Source organism: Lagopus muta, chromosome 14, assembly GCF_023343835.1.
Source record: "Lagopus muta isolate bLagMut1 chromosome 14, bLagMut1 primary, whole genome shotgun sequence".
Taxonomy (NCBI): domain Eukaryota; kingdom Metazoa; phylum Chordata; class Aves; order Galliformes; family Phasianidae; genus Lagopus; species Lagopus muta.
Genome location: NC_064446.1, coordinates 8,838,575 through 8,861,209, shown reverse-complemented (window position 1 = coordinate 8,861,209; position 22,635 = coordinate 8,838,575). Strand labels below are relative to the sequence as shown.

The 22,635-nt window shown below is 47.2% G+C and overlaps 3 protein-coding genes across 4 annotated transcripts in view; all 3 read right to left on the bottom strand.

Annotated features, from left to right (window-relative positions):
* Positions 1 to 117: 117 nt before the first annotated feature.
* ATP6V0E1 (ATPase H+ transporting V0 subunit e1) lies at positions 118 to 9,256 on the bottom strand. The gene is made up of 4 exons (XM_048960974.1): positions 9,071 to 9,256; positions 7,326 to 7,373; positions 3,349 to 3,476; positions 118 to 624 (listed from the first exon to the last, which is right to left on the bottom strand). Exons 1-3 carry the CDS (start codon positions 9,172 to 9,174, stop codon positions 3,383 to 3,385), a joined length of 246 nt encoding a protein of 81 aa, XP_048816931.1. The 5' UTR covers positions 9,175 to 9,256; the 3' UTR covers positions 118 to 624; positions 3,349 to 3,382.
* A 764-nt stretch (positions 9,257 to 10,020) lies between these two features.
* Positions 10,021 to 14,774, bottom strand: RPL26L1 (ribosomal protein L26 like 1). Its single transcript, XM_048960971.1, has 4 exons — positions 14,690 to 14,774; positions 13,555 to 13,727; positions 12,932 to 13,072; positions 10,021 to 10,196 (listed from the first exon to the last, which is right to left on the bottom strand). Exons 2-4 carry the CDS (start codon positions 13,720 to 13,722, stop codon positions 10,068 to 10,070), a joined length of 438 nt encoding a protein of 145 aa, XP_048816928.1. The 5' UTR covers positions 13,723 to 13,727; positions 14,690 to 14,774; the 3' UTR covers positions 10,021 to 10,067.
* A 2,542-nt stretch (positions 14,775 to 17,316) lies between these two features.
* The window catches only part of ERGIC1 (endoplasmic reticulum-golgi intermediate compartment 1), a 56,123-nt gene continuing 50,804 nt past the window's right edge, over positions 17,317 to 22,635 (bottom strand). For both annotated transcript variants that reach the window (XM_048960965.1, XM_048960963.1), the window contains exon 10: positions 17,317 to 19,364. In XM_048960965.1, coding sequence (XP_048816922.1) covers positions 19,257 to 19,364 — 108 coding nt within the window. In that variant the 3' untranslated portion in view covers positions 17,317 to 19,256. The remainder of the gene's footprint in view (positions 19,365 to 22,635) is intronic.

The window sequence follows — 22,635 nt, the reverse complement described above, 5'->3', positions numbered from 1 at the left end:
AAGAAGTGTGGGTACAGGCAGCAGCATGCTCCTTCAGCACAGCAGCAGTCCCAGCCGAACGCCAGCTAAGTGCAGCACAATTAAAACAATGGAAGAGTTAAACATGGCACAAGAGCGTTCCTTATAAAGCAGAAGATTACTTTTATTTTCCGGTATGAGAAATTTAAGACCACATTTCCCAAAACCACAACTCCTTTTAAAAAATAAATGCCATCAACATGTGGCAGCATTGCTTCTTTCCTCATACAGCTTCATTTCTTTTAAAGACATTTCTTTTCAAGTGCAGTCAAACAGAACAGGAATGAACAGCTAGAGACAAAGCTCTGAGATACAGCATTCCTACAGAGCAAGTAAAGTGCACAGGGAAGCTGGCAATATCCCTGCAGAAACTTTAGAAACTTTAATCATACCTGAAGTTAACAGATAGAAACGTACAGTACTGAAGGAGTTAGATTAGGCACACTGTTAGGTGGTAAAGTAGGAAAAATAGAGGGCTTTCAAGAAGCCATCTGAAGCACAATGTATGTGTTAAGGCATCAATGCAGGAATGGTATCCAACCAGGTATGTTAAGGGCATCTTTGGATCTGTGGAGGTTTTTCATCTGAAGGAAATCTCTTCTTTACCTGTAAAGCAAAAGGCAATTGAATTATTCACTTCCATGGAGGTGATTAACTACTGAAGACCCAGTTGTTGAGTTATCCACAACTATTTGCATTCTACAAACACACTAGAAATTATCGACAACTGTAGGCAATTTATTTTAGGAGATTAATCTCTCCTTTCTTTCTTTGTGGCTTAATTTTCTGAAGTTACTGCAGTTACAGAACTATTATGCCACCAGAGAGGTTTAAATATGTCTGCAGTAAGAGCATCCAGCCATCCAGATGATGGACCTTCTTGCACTCGCGTAAAGGCAGTTCCTGGTCTGAGGACACAGACTGCAGTGACAAATTTCAGACTACCAGTGGGCATTACTCCTCATTGATTAATAGGGAAGAGGCTGTAGCCCATATTTAGTACAGCTGCGTGCTGTTACGTACTGCTCTCAAGCCACGAACATGGGTATATAGACAGTCATCTCAGACATCATCGTCATTTAAATGAGAGGGATAGTGACACAGAAATACCAAGCAAGTCAGCATCTGCAGGCACTCCTCATTAGGATGTGGGCATCCCACAAGTATTTTTCAGCCTGCTCTATTAGCCAAGTGAAACAGGTTTGCTTATACTGATCTTCCTTTTTAAACAGTCTCTCTTCCCTGGTAGTTACCACTTCATTCTCTGTAACTGCACCCTGCCCATACTAATCCATCCACAACTCAGCTGAAAGAGAGACTGGAGGCAGACATGAACACAGCGTATGCAACTCGAGCGCTGCAAAAGCACATCTTAAAAGCCAAAAACAACTGGTCAAAACCAGAAACGGTGGGTGCACTGATGGAGTGCTGTGCAATGTCAGAGAGATAACACAGCCCCTTCAGATGTAATCTAACTGACAGCTCCTGCCTAGTGAGAAACTCATCCAGAGCCTTTAAGTGCATCAGCACACAGCGGTGCCAGACGCCGCAGCCCCTCCTTGCAGCCAGGCTCACCCAGCACTGCACGAGTAATTCTAATTCAACCATGGAGCAGCTTATTTCTACCTCAAGGCAGGAAAGAACATCGTATCTAACAGTGGAACATTATCCTATACTATTTATTTATTTTTCTTACTGCAGTCTTTTTCCTAAGGAAATGAGCTTTCATTTCATTCCAAAATCAAGTCAACGAAAGCAGACATATTTAAGATTTAAAGAACTACTTCATACTGCACAATGAGTGCTACATGCAACTTCAATTCTCCATTAGAAAGTCTAAAAATGTCAGCTCCTCACATTGGTGTTCTGTCCACCCCAGACTGCATTGGATCCCTGTCTTCCACAGTGCAAACACTGCAGCTCTCTGGGAAACACTCCTCTCAAAGGGGTGAAAGCAGAGCAGGGTAAGCCCCGATCTTCTTTGCAGACATTTAGTCTACAGACACTGTAACCCAACTCCCCTTTCTCTTTGCTGGTAGTATGACCACAGTTCATCTATCAGCCAGATAAGCCCACGTTTAAAGTCCAAGGCATCTACTTGTTCAGATAATTGCAGCTCAATTTTAGGTCTCAGGGAACCGTGGGATTCAGGAATCTGTGTGCCCAGTACCAGAATACATTGCTCTCTGCTTCTGATTTTGTGTTAACACACGAACAGTGGAAACGCACCTGGGAAATTCAGTCTGACTGATGTACTTAAACACAGCCTCCACCCGAAGCAGGACCAAGTCCACCTTCAGCTTCTGCTTGATGCTTAAAAAAAGATGCAAGCATACACACATCCCACGGTCTGACACTACCACAGCTCAGATGAATCCTACTTTGAATCTGCAGAGCTTTGCTTCAGGGTAGATTTACAGAATGCTCTACAGCCAGCATTTAATTGAATGATAACATCAATTGTTGTTTGTCTGCTGCTGCTGGACTTCTGTGAACAAAAGTTAAAGGTACAAGAGCAAAGGAATAGGCCACTGAACTGTAAGAGTGGGAGAAAACCCACAGAAACCAGACAGGTAAAAAAGGCTACGCGTGCTGAATTACTTAGTGTTACCAGTGTAAGAACTAAAACCATGGGTACCTCATTCCACAACAAAACCTTCACTTGAACACTTAATTCTAAATGCTGCCCTCACAGAGAAACCTGAAGTCATCATGCTGCTTTTAATAAGGTCACACCAGGAGAGGCCTCAAGAAACGCCACAACAGCATTCGAGCAGCACTGCCAGGTAAAGAGCAGCAGGCTCATCCAGGCTCATCTGCCATTCCAGTGGCTCATACCACCATAAAAACAGAACAGCCATCTGCAGGTTGGGTGCTAACGCTCTGCATGGACAGGAGACTGAGAGCCACTGCTGCAATTCTCACTCAGACTTCCCCAGTGAAAGAACACCACTGTACTCTGCCTTGGGAATCAATGCTTGGGAGAGGGGCTTCCTCAGTAAAAATGAGGCAATCCATTTATACTAGCTGTTAATAGAAGAATGCTTCCCTTCCAGCTGTTTTTCGGTAAGGTGAAGAAATGCAGTGTCGTCCCTACAAACACCTGTTACTGAAAACAGTCCCACATGACATGATAGCAGAGCCTGCACAGAAATTCAGCCTGGGCTTTTCACAGTGTCCGGTCACAATTAACAGCCAACATTTGTTTGGTTGCAATCTCTAGAAAGAGAGATTCGTCAGTCCCAAACCCCAGCAATTCTGAACCCCTGCTTACACTGCTGCTGAGCCATTTAACACACCAAATGCGTTAACAGATCTGACCATACTCACCTGGTCAGTGCAGCGCAGCAGGGAACCACCATCCTTAAGGCCAGTGAACTTTAAGGTACCAGATCGTGTCATTGCTCAGCTGCGGCCCAAAGAGGGGGTTGAGCTGAGCCAAGATTGCAATCAGCCAACTGCAAGACAACCAAACAACCCAAGAAAGAGAACATCAGCCAAAGGACACAGCTTATGGTACAGGAGGGCTGGGCCAAAGCACACAACCTATCAGAGGGGATAACACAGTGTTTTGGAAGGTGCTGCATCAGAGCAAAGTCACGCTCCAGCTCACATGCACACTGGATACTATCAATGAAGACCTGATACCACACCTGATGCAAGTGGTCCTGATCAGCCTGCAGCAGTACAGAACCACCTGACAGCATTTCTCCCACGTACTTCTCCTTTGCCAGGAAATACATGAAACGTATGGGATCAGAATACAGAAACATAAACGAGTTGGCTCTTTTCTTGGTGCCTTCGAAGCATCCTTTAAAGGACAGAAAAAATATACAAGAAAACTCCTCTTTCTCACTGGCCATTATTTTCAGTGTATTGCAGACCCCTCTGGCAAGCCTGGAGCAGGACTGCTCAGAAAACACAGGAACAAAAAATAATCATCAATCAACGTGACAACAAACCCCTGTGGTCAGAGCCAGGGATTCTGTCAGTGGAGCAGCTCACAAAACAGCACTGCAGGAGCCACAGCCACCACCCAGAACAAGAGGAATGCAGCCTGTGGAAAACATCCAGGAAAGCTAAACAGAAATAAATACTCCACTGTTACGAGATACATTTGCTCTGTAAATATTACAAGGTTCAGAAAGAGTCGTGAATGCTTCCATGGATTTAAATCTACATTAAATACTAACTGTATAAACACATTTAGTGCACACACACTGGTTCATCTATCTGCTATTTCTAGAACGCTTTGTAAGGAGGAGAAAAAGCAGAGCGGCTTTGTAATGGGAGCTGCCACAAATGTATCAGAGTGCTCAGCAGTCATGGAAAATTCCACACAAACCTTGATGCTCTGAGCAGCGAACGAGGCGCAGGTCAGCTGGGAGGCGGCTGGAACAGCGACAGGGAGGGATGCTGGCCAGGCTTAAAGAAAACGCACCCATCCCCTTACAACTGACAAGTTTTATTTTCTGTGCAGCTTTTTCTTTTGCACAAATTAGGGCTCCTGTTAAGGAGTGGAGCCTGCAGCACTCTATCGTCCATGCAAGCCTCGCAATACATAGCAGCATTCACAGAGCAGCTTAAGCAGCAGCCAGGTACCAATGGGAGCAGCCAACAGCTGTCAGGCTGACGTCCTTCAGGTTTGCTATTAAGATAAAAGCAAATGAGCTCTTGGAAATCAAACGGAATTTATTTTGCAATGGTTAATTAGAGGCAGAAGAAAGGGGTGCCAGAGCACTGTGCCATCTGCCTGCAGCGTCCTGAGCTAACAGCAGTGGGAGGAGGACAGGAACACCAAAAGCCTGTTAAAGCACATTATTCTCCTCCCTGCTGTACCAAAGGAAGGAACTCTGTGCACCAATCTCTCACCTCTCCATGCCTCCAAAGATCAGCTCAGCGTGGCTGTGAATTAAATGAGCTGGAAGCACATTCTGAGTATGGGCACGACCCAGCTGTACAGCCACGCTCCAGGCAAGCACCAGGCACTTTCCAGAAGCCATTTGTTGGGGCTTTGCTGGATGCCCAAGCTCTGAGCCACAGTGGCATTACAGGTCAATAGCACACACCTCCTACTCACACTGCTGGCACCAAAGGGCTGAAAGCACAGCCAGGCACTGAGCCCTGTGGCTCCCCAGCACTTAAGATAAGCCAGGGAAAAGCTTTCCCTACATACTGCTACAGTGATGCTGCTCGACAGAGCAATTTATCGTGACAACACAACACAAAACGCAGCGTTCCAAGTAGAACAAAGCGAGCTTTGGCATGCAACAGCTCATGTTCTGAGCTGCTAAAATCAGGTATGGCATTCGAGCCACCCACAGGTCCTCCAGCTCTGCCGGATACCGGTTACAACTGCTACTGTTAATTACCCAGCTCGAACAAGGAAATTAAAGTCCCTTCTGTTCTACCAGAAAGATTTCTGAAAGGTCTTTCTGCCATAACTGCCATCTGTCTGTGCTGCGTGTCACAAATTGAGGTCCTGTTATCTCTGTTTAAATGTCAAATTGGGCAAGCATCTTCTAATCCTCTACAAATCAGCAGCAAACCGTATCACTTCTCAGACATCCTGTCCTCTGGCAGCAGGATATCAGGGCAGCGCTTCAGGCACTGCTTTGTGAACAGCAAAATAGATTCAGACCTTAAGAGCACCTCACAAAACGGTGCAACCCAGGATTTCTGCAGCAATAACTCTCCACTTGGATTTTTCTTTTATCAGATTTCCAAGGCTTGTATATTCGCCTTCACAAAGTGCTGTGGTACATCATCTGTACACAGATCACACACTTGCACGTGGAAAACCTTTGAACAGAATAAGCAAATGAATACCATGCAATCAACGTGGCTATTCAGAACGATCCCTAAAATCTAAACACAGAAATATGTGCAAGGTGAACGTGACTGACTTTAAAAATCAGTTAACAGAAGTTGAGTCTGATTCCTGTGAGAGCAGCATGAAGGCTGTTGTTCATTGCTGCTGAGAATGCACAGATAATGGAGGTGATCATGTTGAGAAACAGCGTTTTGTAGTCGAGCATTTATTCTACCAAAGAGTGTTATTGTGTTATTTGCAGCTGCTGCTGTTTCCATGGAAATAAATAGCAGGCATTACTTTTGTAGCAATGTATGCATAACTCCTATTATATTTGGATATAATTATCAACAGCTTAGTAAGGTTTTGCTGCTTCTCTTTTATCATGGCATAACTGGAGAAAGGAAATACAGAACCCAGGTTACAACAGACAAGATGAAGAAGGCAGGCAGAGGAGCCCCCCCCTCACTGACAGGTAGAAGCAGATTATCAATCACACTAATGAGATTTGTAATGGATCTGCTTCAGTGCAGAAACCACTAAACTGAGAAGTGAAATACTTCAGAGCTCTGTGACGAATCCCACACCATCATCCTGAAGGTTCTGAGGCTGCCACAGGGCCCTGACTTCACAGACACTGCCCAGCCTCAAAGAACAAGCACAAAAGAATAAAACAAATCCTGAACTCGGAGGAATTTGGAAGAGTAGGTCACTATTTCTGTTAAAACAAAGCGTAGGAAAACCACAGTGAGAAACAGAAGCTTAAACACCACCAAAAAAAGCACACATCACACACTGCCAGCAGAATCCTACAGCCACCCCAATGCTGCAGCTCTGAGAGGGGGCACCCAGGAGCCCACACTTACATGAGCATTTGGGACCTGGCACAAGGTGAGGCTAAGCAATTGGTATGCAGGACAGGGAGGCCACCACAGCCTATACAGAGCCTGGATACCACATAACTAACGTCAATCAAACGTCCATACAGCTGCAGGCAGCCCAGCACCTCTCCTGGAACACAGCAAAAAAAGATCCAGAGAAAGAAGTCTGTATTCTCCCCCAGACCCCAGGTACAGCTGGCTCAGCTCCTACAAATGCATGCTATGAGGAGTATATCAGTTATGTCAGCCAGTTTGCTCATCTACTAATTTTCATACAGAGAAAGCAGGCAGTAGCAGAACATACTGGTCACGTTTAAAACAGAAATTATTAATATATCAAAGTATCACAAGTGTGACAAATTATCTGGCATGTACAATTTGGCTAACACAGGTGGCAGAGAACAACCAGAAGAATTTTGGTTTATTTTACTGCAGTCTCCATCACCACAGAAACATTTCCTCCAGCAGGACTGGAGTTCTTTAGAATAGAGAATGCTAAGAGGTGTCACAGAACAGCACGTGTCAAAATCTGATTCATTTGCTCAAGTTTCCTCCTAAATTCTGTGCAGTAAAAATGTGGCTTGATTAAGAGGCAAAGTGTTATTTATACTTACAACAGGTAGCAGCAGACAGCACACGTCACCAGCATTGTGTTGATAACACTGCAGAAAGGAAGGAAAGACACAGCTGGTTAGGTCTCATGTTAAGACTGACCACAAGATCTATAGGAATAACCACCAGGAATGAGTTCTGCTTTGATCACATGCAACTGACTCAGCATCAGCACTCTAAGTTCTCCCAGCTGAGCAAGCTGCAGGGGCCGTGGCTGGGCACAGCTGACGCAGCCTGGCCACACAGAAGAACAGCAGGAGTAAAATCTTACGCAGTGTCCTTGCTCCATCTCACAGCCACTCACACCAACGAGTTACCAAAGCTGGATTTCCTGATGCCAACAATAAACTGTTTTCTCCATCTGCAAAACTCTGCTTACAGAAGTTTCTAATGTCGTAAGTTTGTTTTGTTTTCTTTTGGTAAACAAAATAACATCTCAAAGGCCCCTTGGATTTGTCTGCAGGCACAGCATTTCCTTTCTTGCTGAAAGAAAACTGAGACAGAAACCATCACTAAGGTGAGAAGGAACAGCCAAGCAGCTCAGCTCCTGAGACTGACAGAGAGGTGAACCTGCAGTTTTACACAGCTTGAAATGGGAGGGAAGGGAATGAGAGTTTCTAACACTGAGAGATCTGTGCAGCCCATAGAACTCAGCAGGAAAATGGAGGGTTGTTTCTTTTTTCTTCCAAAAAGGGACTTCCCAATACACGCCTGTCCCTGAACTGAGTAGCAACACCTCTTGCTAGGACAGCAAGCTCCAACTCCTTCGTGACATGCATTAAAAGAATTCTCACATGTCATCCATCAACAATCAACTGTTCTGCTCCCACACAGAGCTGCACAGCCTGCATGGGAACTGCAGGAGCAGCCACAGACAGGAGACACTACCTGGAAATGCTAACCCAGGCAACGAAAGCCACGGGCCAGTTAAGATCTAAGTTGACTTTTGCTAGAAAATGGATCAGCCTAACCCAACCCCCAGGGCTCTCTGGGGACGTTTCTGGTTAGATTTTCTTCTCTAAGATAAGAGCAATCAGTGAATACAGTGTTACTGTAGCATCAGGAGTCAGCAGTGCTGCAGTCACGTTTGTTAAATGATCAAATTAGAGAAGAACTGGAGGTCATCTGCTGGCACCCCTTCCCTGCTTTCCAACGCTTAGGGACGCATCTAGGAGATACTTCAAAGACACCCCTGAGAACAGAAAAGCTTCCGGGCACAAAACCCACTTCGGGTCCAAAAGAGGCAGCAAAGAGCCGAGCCGAAGGGACGGGGCCGAGGACAGTTCCTTCAGGTTAGAGAAAGAGCGGCGAGAGAGCGGCGTTAGTACCTGTTAGTACGTGCGGAGCAGAGGGACGTCAGAGAGGGGAAGCGACAAGAAGCCGTCGCGTCCCAGGGCACAGACGCAGCACGCGGCTCCTCCGCCGGGGCCGCACCGTCCCCGCCCGGCGCTTCGCTCCGAGGCCCCGCGGCAGCTCCTGCAGCCCCTCCGTGCCGGACAGCTCGGCGCTGTGGGCTGGGAGGCCGAGGTCTGGAGCGCGAGGGAAGAGGAAGCCGCGCCCGCAGGGCCGCCCGGGCCCCGCGGCTCCGAACCGCGCTGTGTGGCGAGAGGCGGAGAGGCGGCCACGGCGCTGCGGAGAGAACGGGGCGGGAACCACGAGGCACCGAGGGCACGGAGCGGCACGGCCAGCGACCGCGGTTATTTAAGGACACGGAGGAGAAGAGCCGCGCCGCCCGCCGGCCACTCACCCGCGGTTGGGCCCTTTGGGCACGAGCCACGGCAGGACGCCGCCGACCACCCCCCAGAAGACGGTCATAACGATGATGGGCACCGTCAGGCCACCGTACGCCATGGCGGGGCTGCGGCGGAGCGGAGCGCGGCGCCGGGCGGTGCCCGATCGAGGCCTCGCCGAGCAGCGCCCCGCCCCGCCGGCCAATCAGCGGCAGCCACGTCACCCGAGCGCGAGGCGGCGCCGTTTGCCGCGCGCGGCGCCGTGCGGGAGGCGGGGCGTCGGGAGGAGCGCTGACGGGAAGCGAGCGCCTCGTCAGCGGCGTAAAAGCGAGTAAGGTGGAGCTGCGCGCGGATAGAAGCCGCTCAGGCAGCAGCTGGGTCCCTTCTGTCGGCGGTCAGCAAGCACGCGCTGAGCTCACCTGATCGCAGGGCTCGGGGCGCTGCAGCGCAGCAGCTCTCAACGTTAAGCACACAAAGCCCGCTTTCCTCTCCCGGCACAGCGCCAACAGCAGCGAGCCCTGCAGCCCTTCCCGAAGCACGGCCCTTCAGCCCTCCTTGCGGCACCGATGTAAGGGATTCGGATGCCGTGCAAGTGGTGGGGCACAACATGCCCGGCCAACTGCTGAAACATCTTCAAATGCAAGGAGAAATGTGAAATACGTGCAGTCTGCAGAACTGCCATGTTCCTTTTAAACTGGGGGCGTTTCTGAGTGTTAGACATCAGATGAAAGACAGACAGACAGACACATCCACTGCTGTATGTCTGCAGGACTGCACTGCTCCTACACCACTCCAACTTCAGCTAAATCACACCTTTGTGCAGAAGAAGCCTGTTTTCAGAAGAAAGAAAGGCTTACAAAGCACTTTTGAAATAGGCACCTTTAAAACAATTAAAATATGAGAAAATATTTCACCACTGTCCAAATGCCCAGCACCAAAACTCCCTAAGGGAGAAGACACGCAGCAATACGTTTAGTTTTAGCAGTTCTTTAATGGTGTCAAATAGAAAGCCATCTACTCCTGCATCTTTTCGATCGTTTCTTCCTTGTATTTGCCCTTCTCCTTGCCAACCTGGCGAGACTTCGCTTTACGCTCCAAGATCTTCTTGCGGTCTTTGTCCAGCTTTAGCCTTGTGATCACCACCTAGAGAAAGGAGAAGAACTCAGTGCTTTCAGCATTCCAAGCACAGCACCCTGCCAGCAGCAGTAGCAGCACAGCAGCAGGCTGCCCAACTGCTGGAGTAGAACAGAGGGATTGAACTGCCTACGAGTTTCCAACTTCTCCTCGTCCATTCAGGGAATCAAAACGTATGCACAGTGGCTTGCTTGCACAGCCACAACACTCAAACCAACTGAAGAGCAGCCACTTTTCTACCCAGCTACAAAGTAATTGCATTGGAGCAAGTCTGATTTTATGATTTCATCGGAACATTTCCATTACACCAGGTGCTGCTCAGATATGACGGATAATGCAGCAGCACAGCTGATGCTGTTCCCAGCAGCACACAGGAACACAGTGGACCATCAGACCTCGAGGAAATGCCCCGAGCTGCTGCAGGGAGGGTGAGATCGGTGATTGGGACTCGCTTCTCCGCACAGGGAATGGTCAGGCATTGCAGCAGGCTGTGCAGTGAGCTGCTGGAGTCACCATTCCTGGGGGTGTTCAAGAGACGTGGGGGCACCGTGTTGTTGTGGACTTGATTTTAAGGCTCTTTTCCAACCTAAATGAAGCTAAGTTTAAATTTGTCCATGTTTTAAACAGCGCTAAGCTTCAGAATGCTGGAAAACCAGGCTGCATGCTGCTGCTGGTCACTGTCGTATCTCTGCTGTGCTGCGTGGAATCACCAATCCATCCAGCTTAGCTACAGGGAGCAGCAGAAATCCACACAGTCATCACCTTCATGAACAGGACCTGAACAGCTGAACATGGACAGCTGATTATCAAGTCAGTAACACAGAGAGACAGAAGATAATTTGTGCAAACCCTCTGCTACTGGATCCTTAATGAGTTTGTAACAAAACTGCTTTTCAGCCCTGGGTACCCTTCAGTTCCTTCTCTGCCCACAAAATTGGCAAAGAAATATTTTGTATAACTGAAAGCAAGACTTTAAAAAACACATTGAGGTAATCAAATCTTAAAACCTATACAGGCTTTGGTACTGCTGCGTGCTCCTGGTTAGTTCCACAGTACAGCAAGCCCTCAGGAATTAACTGCCATTAATTCCTACCTACCTCATCCCACTGCAAGTGTGCAGCTGCACACTGCCCTAGGACTAACAACTATAATCTTCATACAAAGCTTTTTCTAAGTCCAATTTCCAGTGCAGGAGAGCATTCACAGCAGTGAAGGAGCAGCACAGACCTCGATTTTATCCACTATTTACCACAGGAGTAATTTCCAATTACGTGTACGCTGGTTCCATCACAATGTCACCTTGTACCTCAAATGTTATCACTGCACACAAGTCACTGTTGTTTTGGAATCACTCTGTTCTCCTTTAAGTAACAACCATTGAGATCAGAAAACCTGCTACAACCAGCACTTCAATATACACGACAGGTCTGACGCACTAAATCTAAACAGGCTTCTAAACAGGCTTTGGCAGGTTTTCACTGACTCTAAATACTGCAGGATGGCTGGGCTGAAACCAATGGGATGAAGTTCACCAAGAACAAGTGCTGGGTCCTGCACCACGGCCACAAGAAGCTCAGGCAGCGCTGCAGGCTTGGAGCAGTGGCTGGAAAGCCGTGAGGAAGGAACAGACCTGGGGGTGTTGGTCAGTGCCTGGCTGAGCACGAGCCACCACTGAGCCTAGGTGGCCAGAAGGCCAATGGCATCCTAGCTTGTATGAGAAGCAGTGTTCCAGCAGGAGCAGGGAGGTGCTTGCTCCCCTGTGCACAGCTCTGATGAAGCTGCACCTTGAGCATTCTGCTGTTTTGGGCCCCTCACTACAAGAAACACACTGAGGCCCTGGAGTGTGGAGAAGGGCAGCGAAGCTGTGAGGGGTCTGGAGCACAGCCCTTGTGAGGAGCAGCTGAGGGGGCTGGGATTGTTTAGAGAGACACAGGGGAGACCTTATTGCTCTCTGCGACTGCCTAAAGGAGGCTGTGGCGAGGCGGGTGTCAGCCTCTGCTCCTTTGTGACTAGTGGCAGGATGAGAGGGAATGGCCTCAACATACACCAGGGGAAATTCAGGCTGTGTATTATGAATTTTTTTTTTCTCTGGAAGAGCAGCAAGGTGTTAGAACAGGCTGCCCAGGGAGGTGATCCAGTCACCATCTGTGAGGCATTCAAGAACCATACAGATGTGGCACTGAGGGATGTGGTCAGTGGGGAAATATTGCCCAGAGGTGCACGTTTGGACCAGAGGATCTTAAAGGTCTGTTCAACCTTCGGTGATTCTATGACTCTATAAAATCATTCCAGGCTGAAACCAGATTCAGACAAGATTAGAGCAGAACAGTCACAAGAACAAGTCACCATTCTGAGCATCTATTTAAACATTTCAACCACTTCCTAAATCAGTGCAAATTCCATATAGAAAAGATAAAGGATTATTCTAAAAGATCCATCCCCTAAACAATCAATTAAAAAAACTACCTGTGCTTTAGGAGCTCAAACCTTTTCCAGAAAGCACTGTTGGGACAGCCCAGTCTGCAACAACTCCACTAAATAAGCCTCAGAAAGCCCCTGCTTCCAACCATTACTTCTCTGTTAGCATGACGCTTAAAGTCTCCTCGTTTATTAATGCACACCCCAAGCAATCTCAGCCCATCATTCCACAGGCAGTAACAAAGTTCTACCCATGCAAACAGCAGCTCCTTCATTTGCCAGCAAGGCCTCCCAGTGCCCTGCAGAGCTCCCCTCGCAGCCCATACCTTGCTGGGATGGATCCCCACGTGCACAGTGGTGCCGTTGGCCTTCTCACGCTGCACGCGCTCAATGTAGATGACGTACTTCTTCCTGTACACCTGCACCACTTTGCCTATCTGCTGCCCTTTGTAATGACCCCGGACGACCTAAACAAGGAGATACAAAGGATTCTTTTCCAGGACATCCAAAACATTCCTGTAGTAATTATCAGACCTTAAGGAACACAATATAATTATCCTAACCGAAAACCAGAACTGTAAACTCTTGTTTACTAGTTGTGTCAGGAAGAGATAAATTATTGGACAATGTAAGCGATGGAGGAAAATGTAATGGATCAGAACTGCACCTTTTCCTCATTTAGCCTGCAGTAAACTCTCATCAACCCACTTCAAACCTTTTCAACTAGAAATAGCCCTCTGCTGCTGCCAGCAATTTGGGTTTCTCATGCCTCCCAGCTCACTGACGTGAGGTCAGTAAACATTCCATAGGACACATCTCTGACTACATCAATCCTTACTCTTCCCAGAGCTCTGATAACTTTCTATGAACAACTTTGGTCCTAAAAAACAAAACAAGATGAAAACCTAAAACGTGACAGCAGGACTCAAACATCACACAGCACAGCTACCTGGACTTCGTCATCCTTGCGGATGGGCATGGAGCGCACGTTGTATTTCTGCCGCAGCTCCTTGGACAGCGGGGAGGACATTATTTTCCTCCGGATGTGGGAAGGGGCATTGAAGTGCCGCTTGCGGTTCTTGCTGCGGTCTGAAGTTACGAATGGGTTGAACTTCATTTTGGCTGCACAAAGGAAAGCAGTTTGAGAGACGTGTAAGTCACGCTTATCGGCTACACACATAACGCAAAGCCAAACTTAAAAGCGCATTTTGACTTCACTTAATGCTTTTACTCTCATTCCCAATTTGTATATCCATATAACTTAGATTTCAAACAAGGTTTAAGCCTTCCACGAGTGACCGTGACTCCGGGGACTGACAGCGGTGCCTGTGTGCATAAGAGACAGTATCCTGTAACGCAGAGCTCCCTGTAGTCACAAGTCAGGGCACCTGACTGACTTCTATTCATTTCACACAGTTGCACACCTGCTTTGTTTAAGAGGTGAATGTGTATTGCAGGCTTCCCCTGAAACGACACTCACAAAGCTTAGGGATCTCTGACAAGATTTAACACCAGACCTTGCAGCACACAAGGCACATCTGATCTCCTCCAACTCTTAATGGCTGCAGCGCTGCCCTGTGACTGCTACACCCAACTGATACATGCAGCACCAGGTGCTTCTGTTCAGCCACACGAGCCAGGCTGCACAGCAGGCTGTGTCACACTGCATTCACCGAATCGCCCATTAGCAGAGAACGTGTCAGAGGAACGACATCTATCCGGAGTCTGCAATCCAAACCGGCACCTGAGTGCAGTCAGGCCTGACTTCAGGCCGGGGTCGTGCCGGACCTGCCCACAGCCCCTGCCTGAAAGCCCGCAGCGCCCTCACCCCGCCGGGGCGGCTAAGCGCGGCGCAGCCCGTTCCCCCACCAGCAGCCCCCGGGAAGGCTCGGGCCGCCCGGCGGCAGCGATAAGGCCCGAGGCCACCGAGTCCTCTCCCGTCCCCCTCCCGCTTCCTCGACCGGGCCCCACCGGGGCCGCCGCGGAGCCCCCATCACGCCTCAGGCACCGAGGAAAGGCTCGGGGCCGCCCCGTGGAGGATGGCGACGGATTGGAAAGGTCCACCCCGGGCGCGGAAACCTCACCCGCTGCTGCCTCCGCGCCCGTCGCCCGGAAAGAGGAGGACGAGCCACTTCCGCTTCCGCAACCGGCCGCCGGGCCCGCGCCAAAGGCCGTGCGAGGAGCCGGAGCCGGCTGCGCCCCCTCGCGGCCGGAGGTCAACTGCGCAGGGCTGCTGGTACCCGGCCGGCATCTGCTGGGTCCCGGCCGGCATTGCAGCCCCGGTTCCCACCCAGACATCCTTCTGGAAACCGCTCGGATTCGAATTTTTCAGTCCAGACCGCCGTTGCTGCAACTTTCCTGTGTGCACTGTCACTCCACCATTCCTTCACACCCAACGTACCTGCACGCGCTGCCTGCGCCCCCAACAAACACTGTGCGATTACTTTGCTGTTGTTCCCCCCGGGCACAAGTTTATTTCCAAACGGCAAAAGATGCTGACAGAAATGACCCAAAGCACCCTCAGGGAGGAGCAGCACAGCATCTCGGGGGGGTTGGGTTCCCAGGGGCAGGCAGGAGCCATCTCAGGCGGGATGCCCAAATTCACGGCGTGGAACGTTTCAGTATTTAATCTTTGCTAATTGCCTCAATGCATTTCCAAACACTTTGTGAAGCAAGGCTAAAAGGAAATTAAAGAGAGGAAGGACAAAAAAGGGTTACTCAAACATCGAGTGAGCGAAGCCAGAACTGAGCTGCAAGCACAAATCATTCACACACCTCACACCTCATTCAAAGAAACACATAATAAGAGGTGAGGACACTCGGTGCAGTTCAAGCCCAGCACTGGATGTCCAGACATGACTCAGTGCTGATTACAACAGAGCCTCGTGGCAACTTTCCGCAGTGCGACCTGGCCTGAAGTGATTTCATTGTGTGATAACGCTCAATTCATTGAAATAATAACAAACCAAAAGAACCCTTTTACGTTGATTTTGCAATGGCAGTGCAACAAGAAGCCAATCCAAACACAGAAGAGTTTTATTTTTAATTACAGAACTAAAAAAAAAAACTAATAGTTTATTAACATAAGGTTGCAAATTAAAAGGCAGATGCAAAAAATCCTCAATAAACTGCACTGTAAAAATGCAAGATTTGAGCTTTACATGCTGCCTTGACACGGGGCAGGACAACAAACCCTGCCTGCTGAGAAATACCCCACTGCCACACTGCAGCTGAACCTCCGGACGGCTGTTCTAAAGGTACTGCAGACATTTCCAGCTCCAACAGTTCTGCGTAGCACACAAACAAAAAGCAAACTTAAACGAGAAATATTCAGGAAATTAATTCTAACCATTGCCATCTACACTGCAGATTTTGCTTTTTACAGAGCAGTAGCTGAATGCAAATATTTGATAGATCAAACATTCACAAACACACATTTTTTTTACTTTTCACCCAATTCCTTTTGTTCTTCCCCCAAAAGCTCCTCAGCAGCCCACACAGTGCCTACACCCTACAAAGCACAGCTCTGCAGCTTCCCCACAGCCACAATCCTAACTCCAGCACTGCAAAGCATCCTATACTGCACTCATTCTCATTGCATGATGCCCCGTAGCTTCAGAGAGGTTTATTTAAACCAGAATAAACACAAGCTGTACACGTTTTACTTCCTACAGGCTTATTTCTGCTAGAAAACCACAAATGCTTCTGTCAAAATACTGATTTGAAGGAGCAAATCCAAGCAGATGGATGAACACCTACAAAAAATGGTTTTCCTTCCACCACGGCTTGAAAACATTTTTGCTTGCATTGCTGTTCAAAGCGTACCTATGCTCATTTTGCCCCTAAAAGGTGTTTGAGACTAGAAGTGAAAAGCAGCGGCACGTATACGCATGGGGCAGTCCTGCTACAGCAGTAACCACCTCGCCTTCACATCTGTACAGATTAAAAGTGAATCCTTCTGTAAACAAGTGGTGCAGCAGCATTATGTGATGCAGCCGGCCACATGCGAGGGATAAACGTGCCGCAACGTACAGCAGAGCTCAGAGTCAGCCTTGGCTTGGCAGCACTCAGAGGCTTTGCCCTGGCTCAGAGAACGAAGGTGCAGGCTGTTTCTTTTGCCAGAACTTGAGTACAATTTGATTTCCACGTTTAGCAAAAATAAAAAAGTGATTTATTACATCATTGCAGTGGATGTTTTGGCAGTGAAAGCAAGCACACCGACGTATGCAACTGTTATTTCCAAAAAAAGCCAAACAATTTCAGTGATCTGGTTTAAAGAACTGGCCTGGACTGCACAGAAGGCAGCGCTACATCCGGAGAGGGGAGGAGGAGGGCAGAAAAAGCACGCTGAGGGTATGAGACACAGAGACATCTGCAACCAGTTCTGAGCAAATCCTAAAGGGGAAAAAACTTCAGAAAACTAAGAGCACAACCCACTGTGCTGGAGATGCCTCAACAAGGCGTTAAAATGGCATCCTTGTAATCCACCAGGTTCACAAGGTTCGAGCAAAGAGTCAGCAAATTCAAGAGGGAAAGACGAGGACATTTTTGCTTTAAGCTTCAGTTGGTGGCAGTGGATTGGAGGAAATCCTTCAGGCGGCAGCAGCAAGAATTGCAATGGAAAAACCCCAGGCTGCCAGCAGGCATCGCTGCCACCTCGTGGGAACCGCTGACGGACAGACGGACGCACAGTGAAATGAAGACAAACATCTCATTTTCAAGTTGATTTTTGTAAATGGAAAAAATGTATAAAATCTATCCGTACATTAACAGATACAGGAAGTTACACAATCCAGTTTACACCTAAAGGAACAGCAATCAGTCCATAATAAGAACAGGGAATAATTCCAATGCTGCAACTTGTCAGAAGCCACTACAGGGCAGAGAATGGGTGTATGTATGGGGGGGGAGCTTGTTGGCCTTTTCATTTTTCTTTTTTGGTGTGTGTGTGGATAAAACTGGAGATCTTCCCTGCTTCCAAAGCAATGAGACAATTTCAACAGACGTGTATTAGGAATACTTTTGAAATGCATCTGACTCTAGCATTAACACTGATAATTCAAGGATTCGTATTATTCCAACATGATGTTTGGATACTTTTGCCTCCAGAAAAGGGCAATGGACAGTAGATACTACCCAAGAGAAATCCTGCACCTGTCTTAGAATTTATAGCACTGATTGAGGAATTTTATCCATTCTGGAACGCTTAAAAATTCATGTATCCTCAGCTCAGACACATACAAAGCATGCAGAGACAGTTACTAACCAAGGAACATCTAGGAGGCTATGGAAAATGGACCAGTGGGCATTGGTCTACTTTGTAGTGAACTCACATCAACCATTGCATGCAAGCCACACCTGGCAACTGTTCTCCCCTTGCACCTAAAGTTACTGGAGGGTTCAGAAGACAAGGCCTGAACAAATGGGCATGGAAGTTCAGTATCACTTGAAGGAACAGAACAGAACAACTGCAGGAATGCCTGCCCTGCTACTGCTGTACCTGTGGGCAAACAGCGTCAGTGTAGGGCTCAGAAAAGATGCCTGGCTGAATTGTAAAGAAACAGGTAGGCACCTTAAACCGTGGACAGACTCCTGTGTTGTACAGGTGTATTCAATACACACACACAAAGCAAGACAGTAAGCTGTGCTCATTCACCCAGAAGGCTGCACCGCTTTTTTTCTGATCACACAGAGTGGAAAACTGCTTTTAAAATAACAACAGTAATAACAATGCAGAAGTGCAGAGTCCAGATTACTGGGTGGTCTGTGTTTAAAATAAAAAACCAAGAAGAAAACCAACAGAAGAAGGAATAAAAGCTAACACTGTAAAGACAACTACTCCCTTTCAAAGCAAAGGCCACATAAAACTGTGTTGCTCAGTTTGGTTTTTACTTCATGCCACCTGTAAACACAAGACTGGATATTCAGTTTCCGGGAAGAAATCAAATCACTTTTACATCCAGAGGAAAAGGCTCTCCTCTGCCTGGACCACAGATTATCCAGGAAAAGGTAGCTGGGGGATGGTCTCCTCCTCAAATTTGTTCATTTCACTAAAAAGGTCATATCTGAACCAAAGAACTTTCCATAAAAGCACAAGACATTTCTTGATGTAATTTCTGCCCTCTGTCTCTAAAGCCTGCTATGGGAACTAACACTTTCCATTCCTCACCAACAGATACATCACCTTTTTGGCACCAAGGGTGGAATTTCTTCCTAATGTATAATTCTCCTTTATATGTAAGTTGATTGTCTGATCATGCAAATCCAACAAATTCCAAAAAGTGCCACAAGACAGCTTAACTCTTTGCAATCTACTACCTAGCTTGTATACTGCCATAGGAACATCCCCAAGAAGATGCTACTATCCTTACTTAGATCTGACAGTGTGTTTCATATAGGGCTTTTCAACTTCTCTTTCTGGGGGTACAGAATCGAAATCCAAGACATGATTGCAGTAATTTTTGCTATTTTGCTCTCAGAGCTCTGAAATGCATGGAGATTTCTTCAATTAGTTGAAGAGGTCTTCACTGAACAGCCTGATTAGAGAAAAACGCACTGATTCAATCAAATAGAAAATAAAGACAAAAACAGGTAGTGGTAGGTTTCTCAATCTTTGCTCCTGTCCTTGAAGACTAGTTTAGAGTTTCACTGCTACTGCATTTTCCCCAGCTGGATCTTCTTCCAGGCTTCTGATGCTGTGAAAATGCAGGAGTCCAGGATCCCAGCTACAGTAAATGTTCCCCCAATGATGGCACATATCTGAAAAGTACGAAAGAGGAAAGAAATGTCAGTGATGAGGCAAACGTTTACGCAGCTTGAAAATGAGGGGAAAGATATTGCCTACTGTAGGGAGTCTTTTGGAAGCACAGTAAGAATTGGGTAATAGTACTGGGGTTGTAATTACATGATACTCATTCAGGAAAACTCTTCTGTACAGTGGAATAACTTAGTGCTATCTGGAATCACTGTAGCCTGAGCCAATCATAAAACCCAGCTCCTAATAGAGTACAGAATGAATCCTGTTCCTTCCTAAACTCCACCTAATAGAGCTTTCTAGAAGTCCAGTGTTGCTCATGTATTCCTACTTCTGTTTTCTATTATAAATATCACGGCCTTGTAGTCTTTTCCCTATTTCACAAGATGCAGCATTTGCAGACAGGCAAAAGACACTTAAATAGTATGTTAAGGATAGTGACTAACAGAAAAGCGTAGCTACCAACGACACCTACAGCTAAGCCTGTCTAACACTTTCCATTACAAGTGCTGCTACTAAAGCACTGCCAACTTAACTGTTTGTGGGCCAAAGTTTTCCATACAAGATGTCTTGGGTAGCATTATAAATATATATATATAAAAATATCAGCAAAAACACAGAATCATTTTCAAGAAGACAGTTAGGGAAAAAACTAGACTCCTGATTTTCATAACAGCTTAAGTCAGTTCTCAAATGCTAGAAAAACACCAAAGTATGACATTTCAAACTAAAGGTACTTCTGCTTGGAGCACCCCAAACCAGAGGGCACCAGTTCCAGACTTCACAACACACTGCTTCCATTCTTTTAGTTATGAAATAAGGACAATGCCAAAGCTGCCTCCCAAGGAAACCGTGAAGGAAAATGCTTTAGAAGTGTTTGACACTATGACGATAGCTGTCCTTGTGGATACACACAGCCTGTGTGCTGGACCAGGTTCACACAAAGCACCTGTCAGTAACAGCCCTGTGTGATGGGAAGAAACGCTGCTTGCAGGGTGCTGCCCCACTGCGTGCACTGAACAGGGCTATGCTCACATGGAAAGTATGATACAGACTAATGTATCCTAATAACGTTTAACAGCCAAGTTGTAATTACACAAGGCCTGGCATTTCATAACGCCCACATTTTTGCCTTCATAACTGTGGTGCTCTTTGAATTTGGTCTTTCACACGTAATTCGTTGTGTAGGATTAGGTGGCTCTCAGAGCAAGAGACACCGTGCCAGCGAGGGCAGGGCAAGACACAGAGCTTATCTCCTGAGAAGGGCCTGCCTTAGGAAAGGGGATCTTGCTATGATCCAGGAGTTGAGAGGGAGAGCAAGGAAGCCCAGATTAGTAAACTAGAGCAGCAGAGGAATTCAATGCAGCTAGCACAGAGGGAAAGTGGAGCCACACTGGACCTACTGCGTGTTCCCACAGAACATTAAATCCCACAGGCAAAGTGACACAGAAAAGAGTAACAGAAGAGCAAGAGCATTGGGTTCAGCAGGAAGATCGCAGTGGCAACAGAACAAACAGGTCATTAATGCTGAGTGAAGGCTGCAAGAAATGCACCCCTCATTTACACGTCTATCTATAACTGTGATATTTGTGTTCAGTGAGCTCAGCGAGATGCGGAGAAGCAGCAGAGATAGCAAGGCAAGGTAAACATGACTTCTGCAGGAAGGCTGGCATTCCAGAAGATAAAGGCTTCAGGAACCAGAGCACCAGCCGGAGGCAATGCTAGCAACTCTAGGGGACAAGCCCTCCACGCTCCCCTCTGCCTGCTGTCGTCGTCCCCCCCCCCCTCCCAGCATGATGCAGGTGACTTTTGGGGGAAAATGACAGCAATGGAGTTGGGTTATTTCAGTTCTGGGCAGCTCAGCTGATGCAATATTTACCGCAAACAGAAAGACTGTCCAACACTAAGATCATATGGTAGGAAAATCTGATTTCAGTGCAGCACCGTGGGGGGGGGGGGGAGGAGGAAACAGAAAAAATATATATTCATCTGCACTGTACTGCTGTGTACTGCACAGTGTTTATGAGTCACACACACCTGGCATTTGCTTGGAGCCTCCCAGCACGCACACAGCTCTGCTTTGTTGCGACAAAAGCCGGCAGTGCTGGGGTTGGTCTCCAGGTCAGCACAGAAGCTGCACCATCGCACTTCCGAATCATCACCATGTGAACGCTCACACAGCGCTGCTCCTTCGCAGTGCTGGAGGAAGTCAGGCATCATGCTCTTATTCATATTGATTCATATTTTATACTGGGAATGATGTGTGTTTGTCCCCGTGAGTTTGATTCAGGCCTAACCATCAAAAGAAGAAGGAAAAGGAATACAGAAACGTAATAACTGCAGAATGGAGAGATCATGCCATGTGGGATACACAGGAGGCTTTTTAACAGAGCATTATTTCTGTACAGAGACTGGTGTGCAGGCTGAAGGACACCAGTGGCTGTGCAGGAGGAAATGCAGCAAGACAGATGACAGAAAGGCAAAAGTTGGATACATGATTGTGGAACTTGTCCCATAAGGTGACAAGTTTAAAACCTGAAGATGATTTTAATGGTCAAAGGAGACCTGTAGGAACATCAGGTGATTCCCAATACGGTAAGCTGGAGAATTCCACCCGGAGATTTCTGGCTGACCTGCAGCACATCTTGTAGAACACCACTATCTTGGCTTTAAAAACTGCATGGACTGAATCTGTGCTACCGGCTGGCAACAAGTCCCACAGTGGAAATAATCCTCCCCACAACCATTTTTTCCAATTATTTCCAGCTTAATTCCTTTCATACCAAGCAGGCTGACCGCTCCTCTCATATCAGGAAAAAATCTTCATTTTTCTTTTGAATTTTGAACGCTTCACCAGAAGTTTGTCTCATTTTCTCCCTGCTGTCCCCTTCCAGCCTCTTCCATCACTGACCTCGTGATAAAGCCCTTCTTTCAGCTTGGCCACTTATATGAATGCACTAATTTTCAGCAGCAAAACTTTCTCCCTTTCTCCATAACCTCAACCACAAATCCATGGATGACTTCTCTTTACTGGGAAATACCTTAATTTTAAGCAGTATCGTTTAAGAGGCTCAAACTCCTGTGTTTAACACTGCACCAGCTGTGTGTGGTTAACCCTGGGATCCATTGCAAATTCACCATGTGCATCAGTGGTTACACTGACTTACAAGCAATATTCTTACTTAGAACTGAATTTTTTTCAAGCCTGGCATGTAAAATAAAATAAATCCTAAACCTTTGCCTTTGTCCTACACAGGAAGCACCTCTAGCGAGGTA

Coding starts and splice junctions, on each gene's coding strand:
- ATP6V0E1 (XM_048960974.1), bottom strand. CDS start 9,174: ATGGCGTACGGTGGCCTGACGGTGCCCATCATCGTTATGACCGTCTTC. Junction 7,374..9,070: donor CCCAAAGGGCCCAACCGCGG/GTGAGTGGCCGG, acceptor TCCTTTCTGCAG/TGTTATCAACACAATGCTGG. Junction 3,477..7,325: donor GCTGTCTGCTGCTACCTGTT/GTAAGTATAAAT, acceptor GTTGTCTTGCAG/TTGGCTGATTGCAATCTTGG.
- RPL26L1 (XM_048960971.1), bottom strand. CDS start 13,722: ATGAAGTTCAACCCATTCGTAACTTCAGACCGCAGCAAGAACCGCAAG. Junction 13,073..13,554: donor GCAAGGATGACGAAGTCCAG/GTAGCTGTGCTG, acceptor CTCCTTGTTTAG/GTCGTCCGGGGTCATTACAA. Junction 10,197..12,931: donor TGGGGATCCATCCCAGCAAG/GTATGGGCTGCG, acceptor TCCTTTCTCTAG/GTGGTGATCACAAGGCTAAA.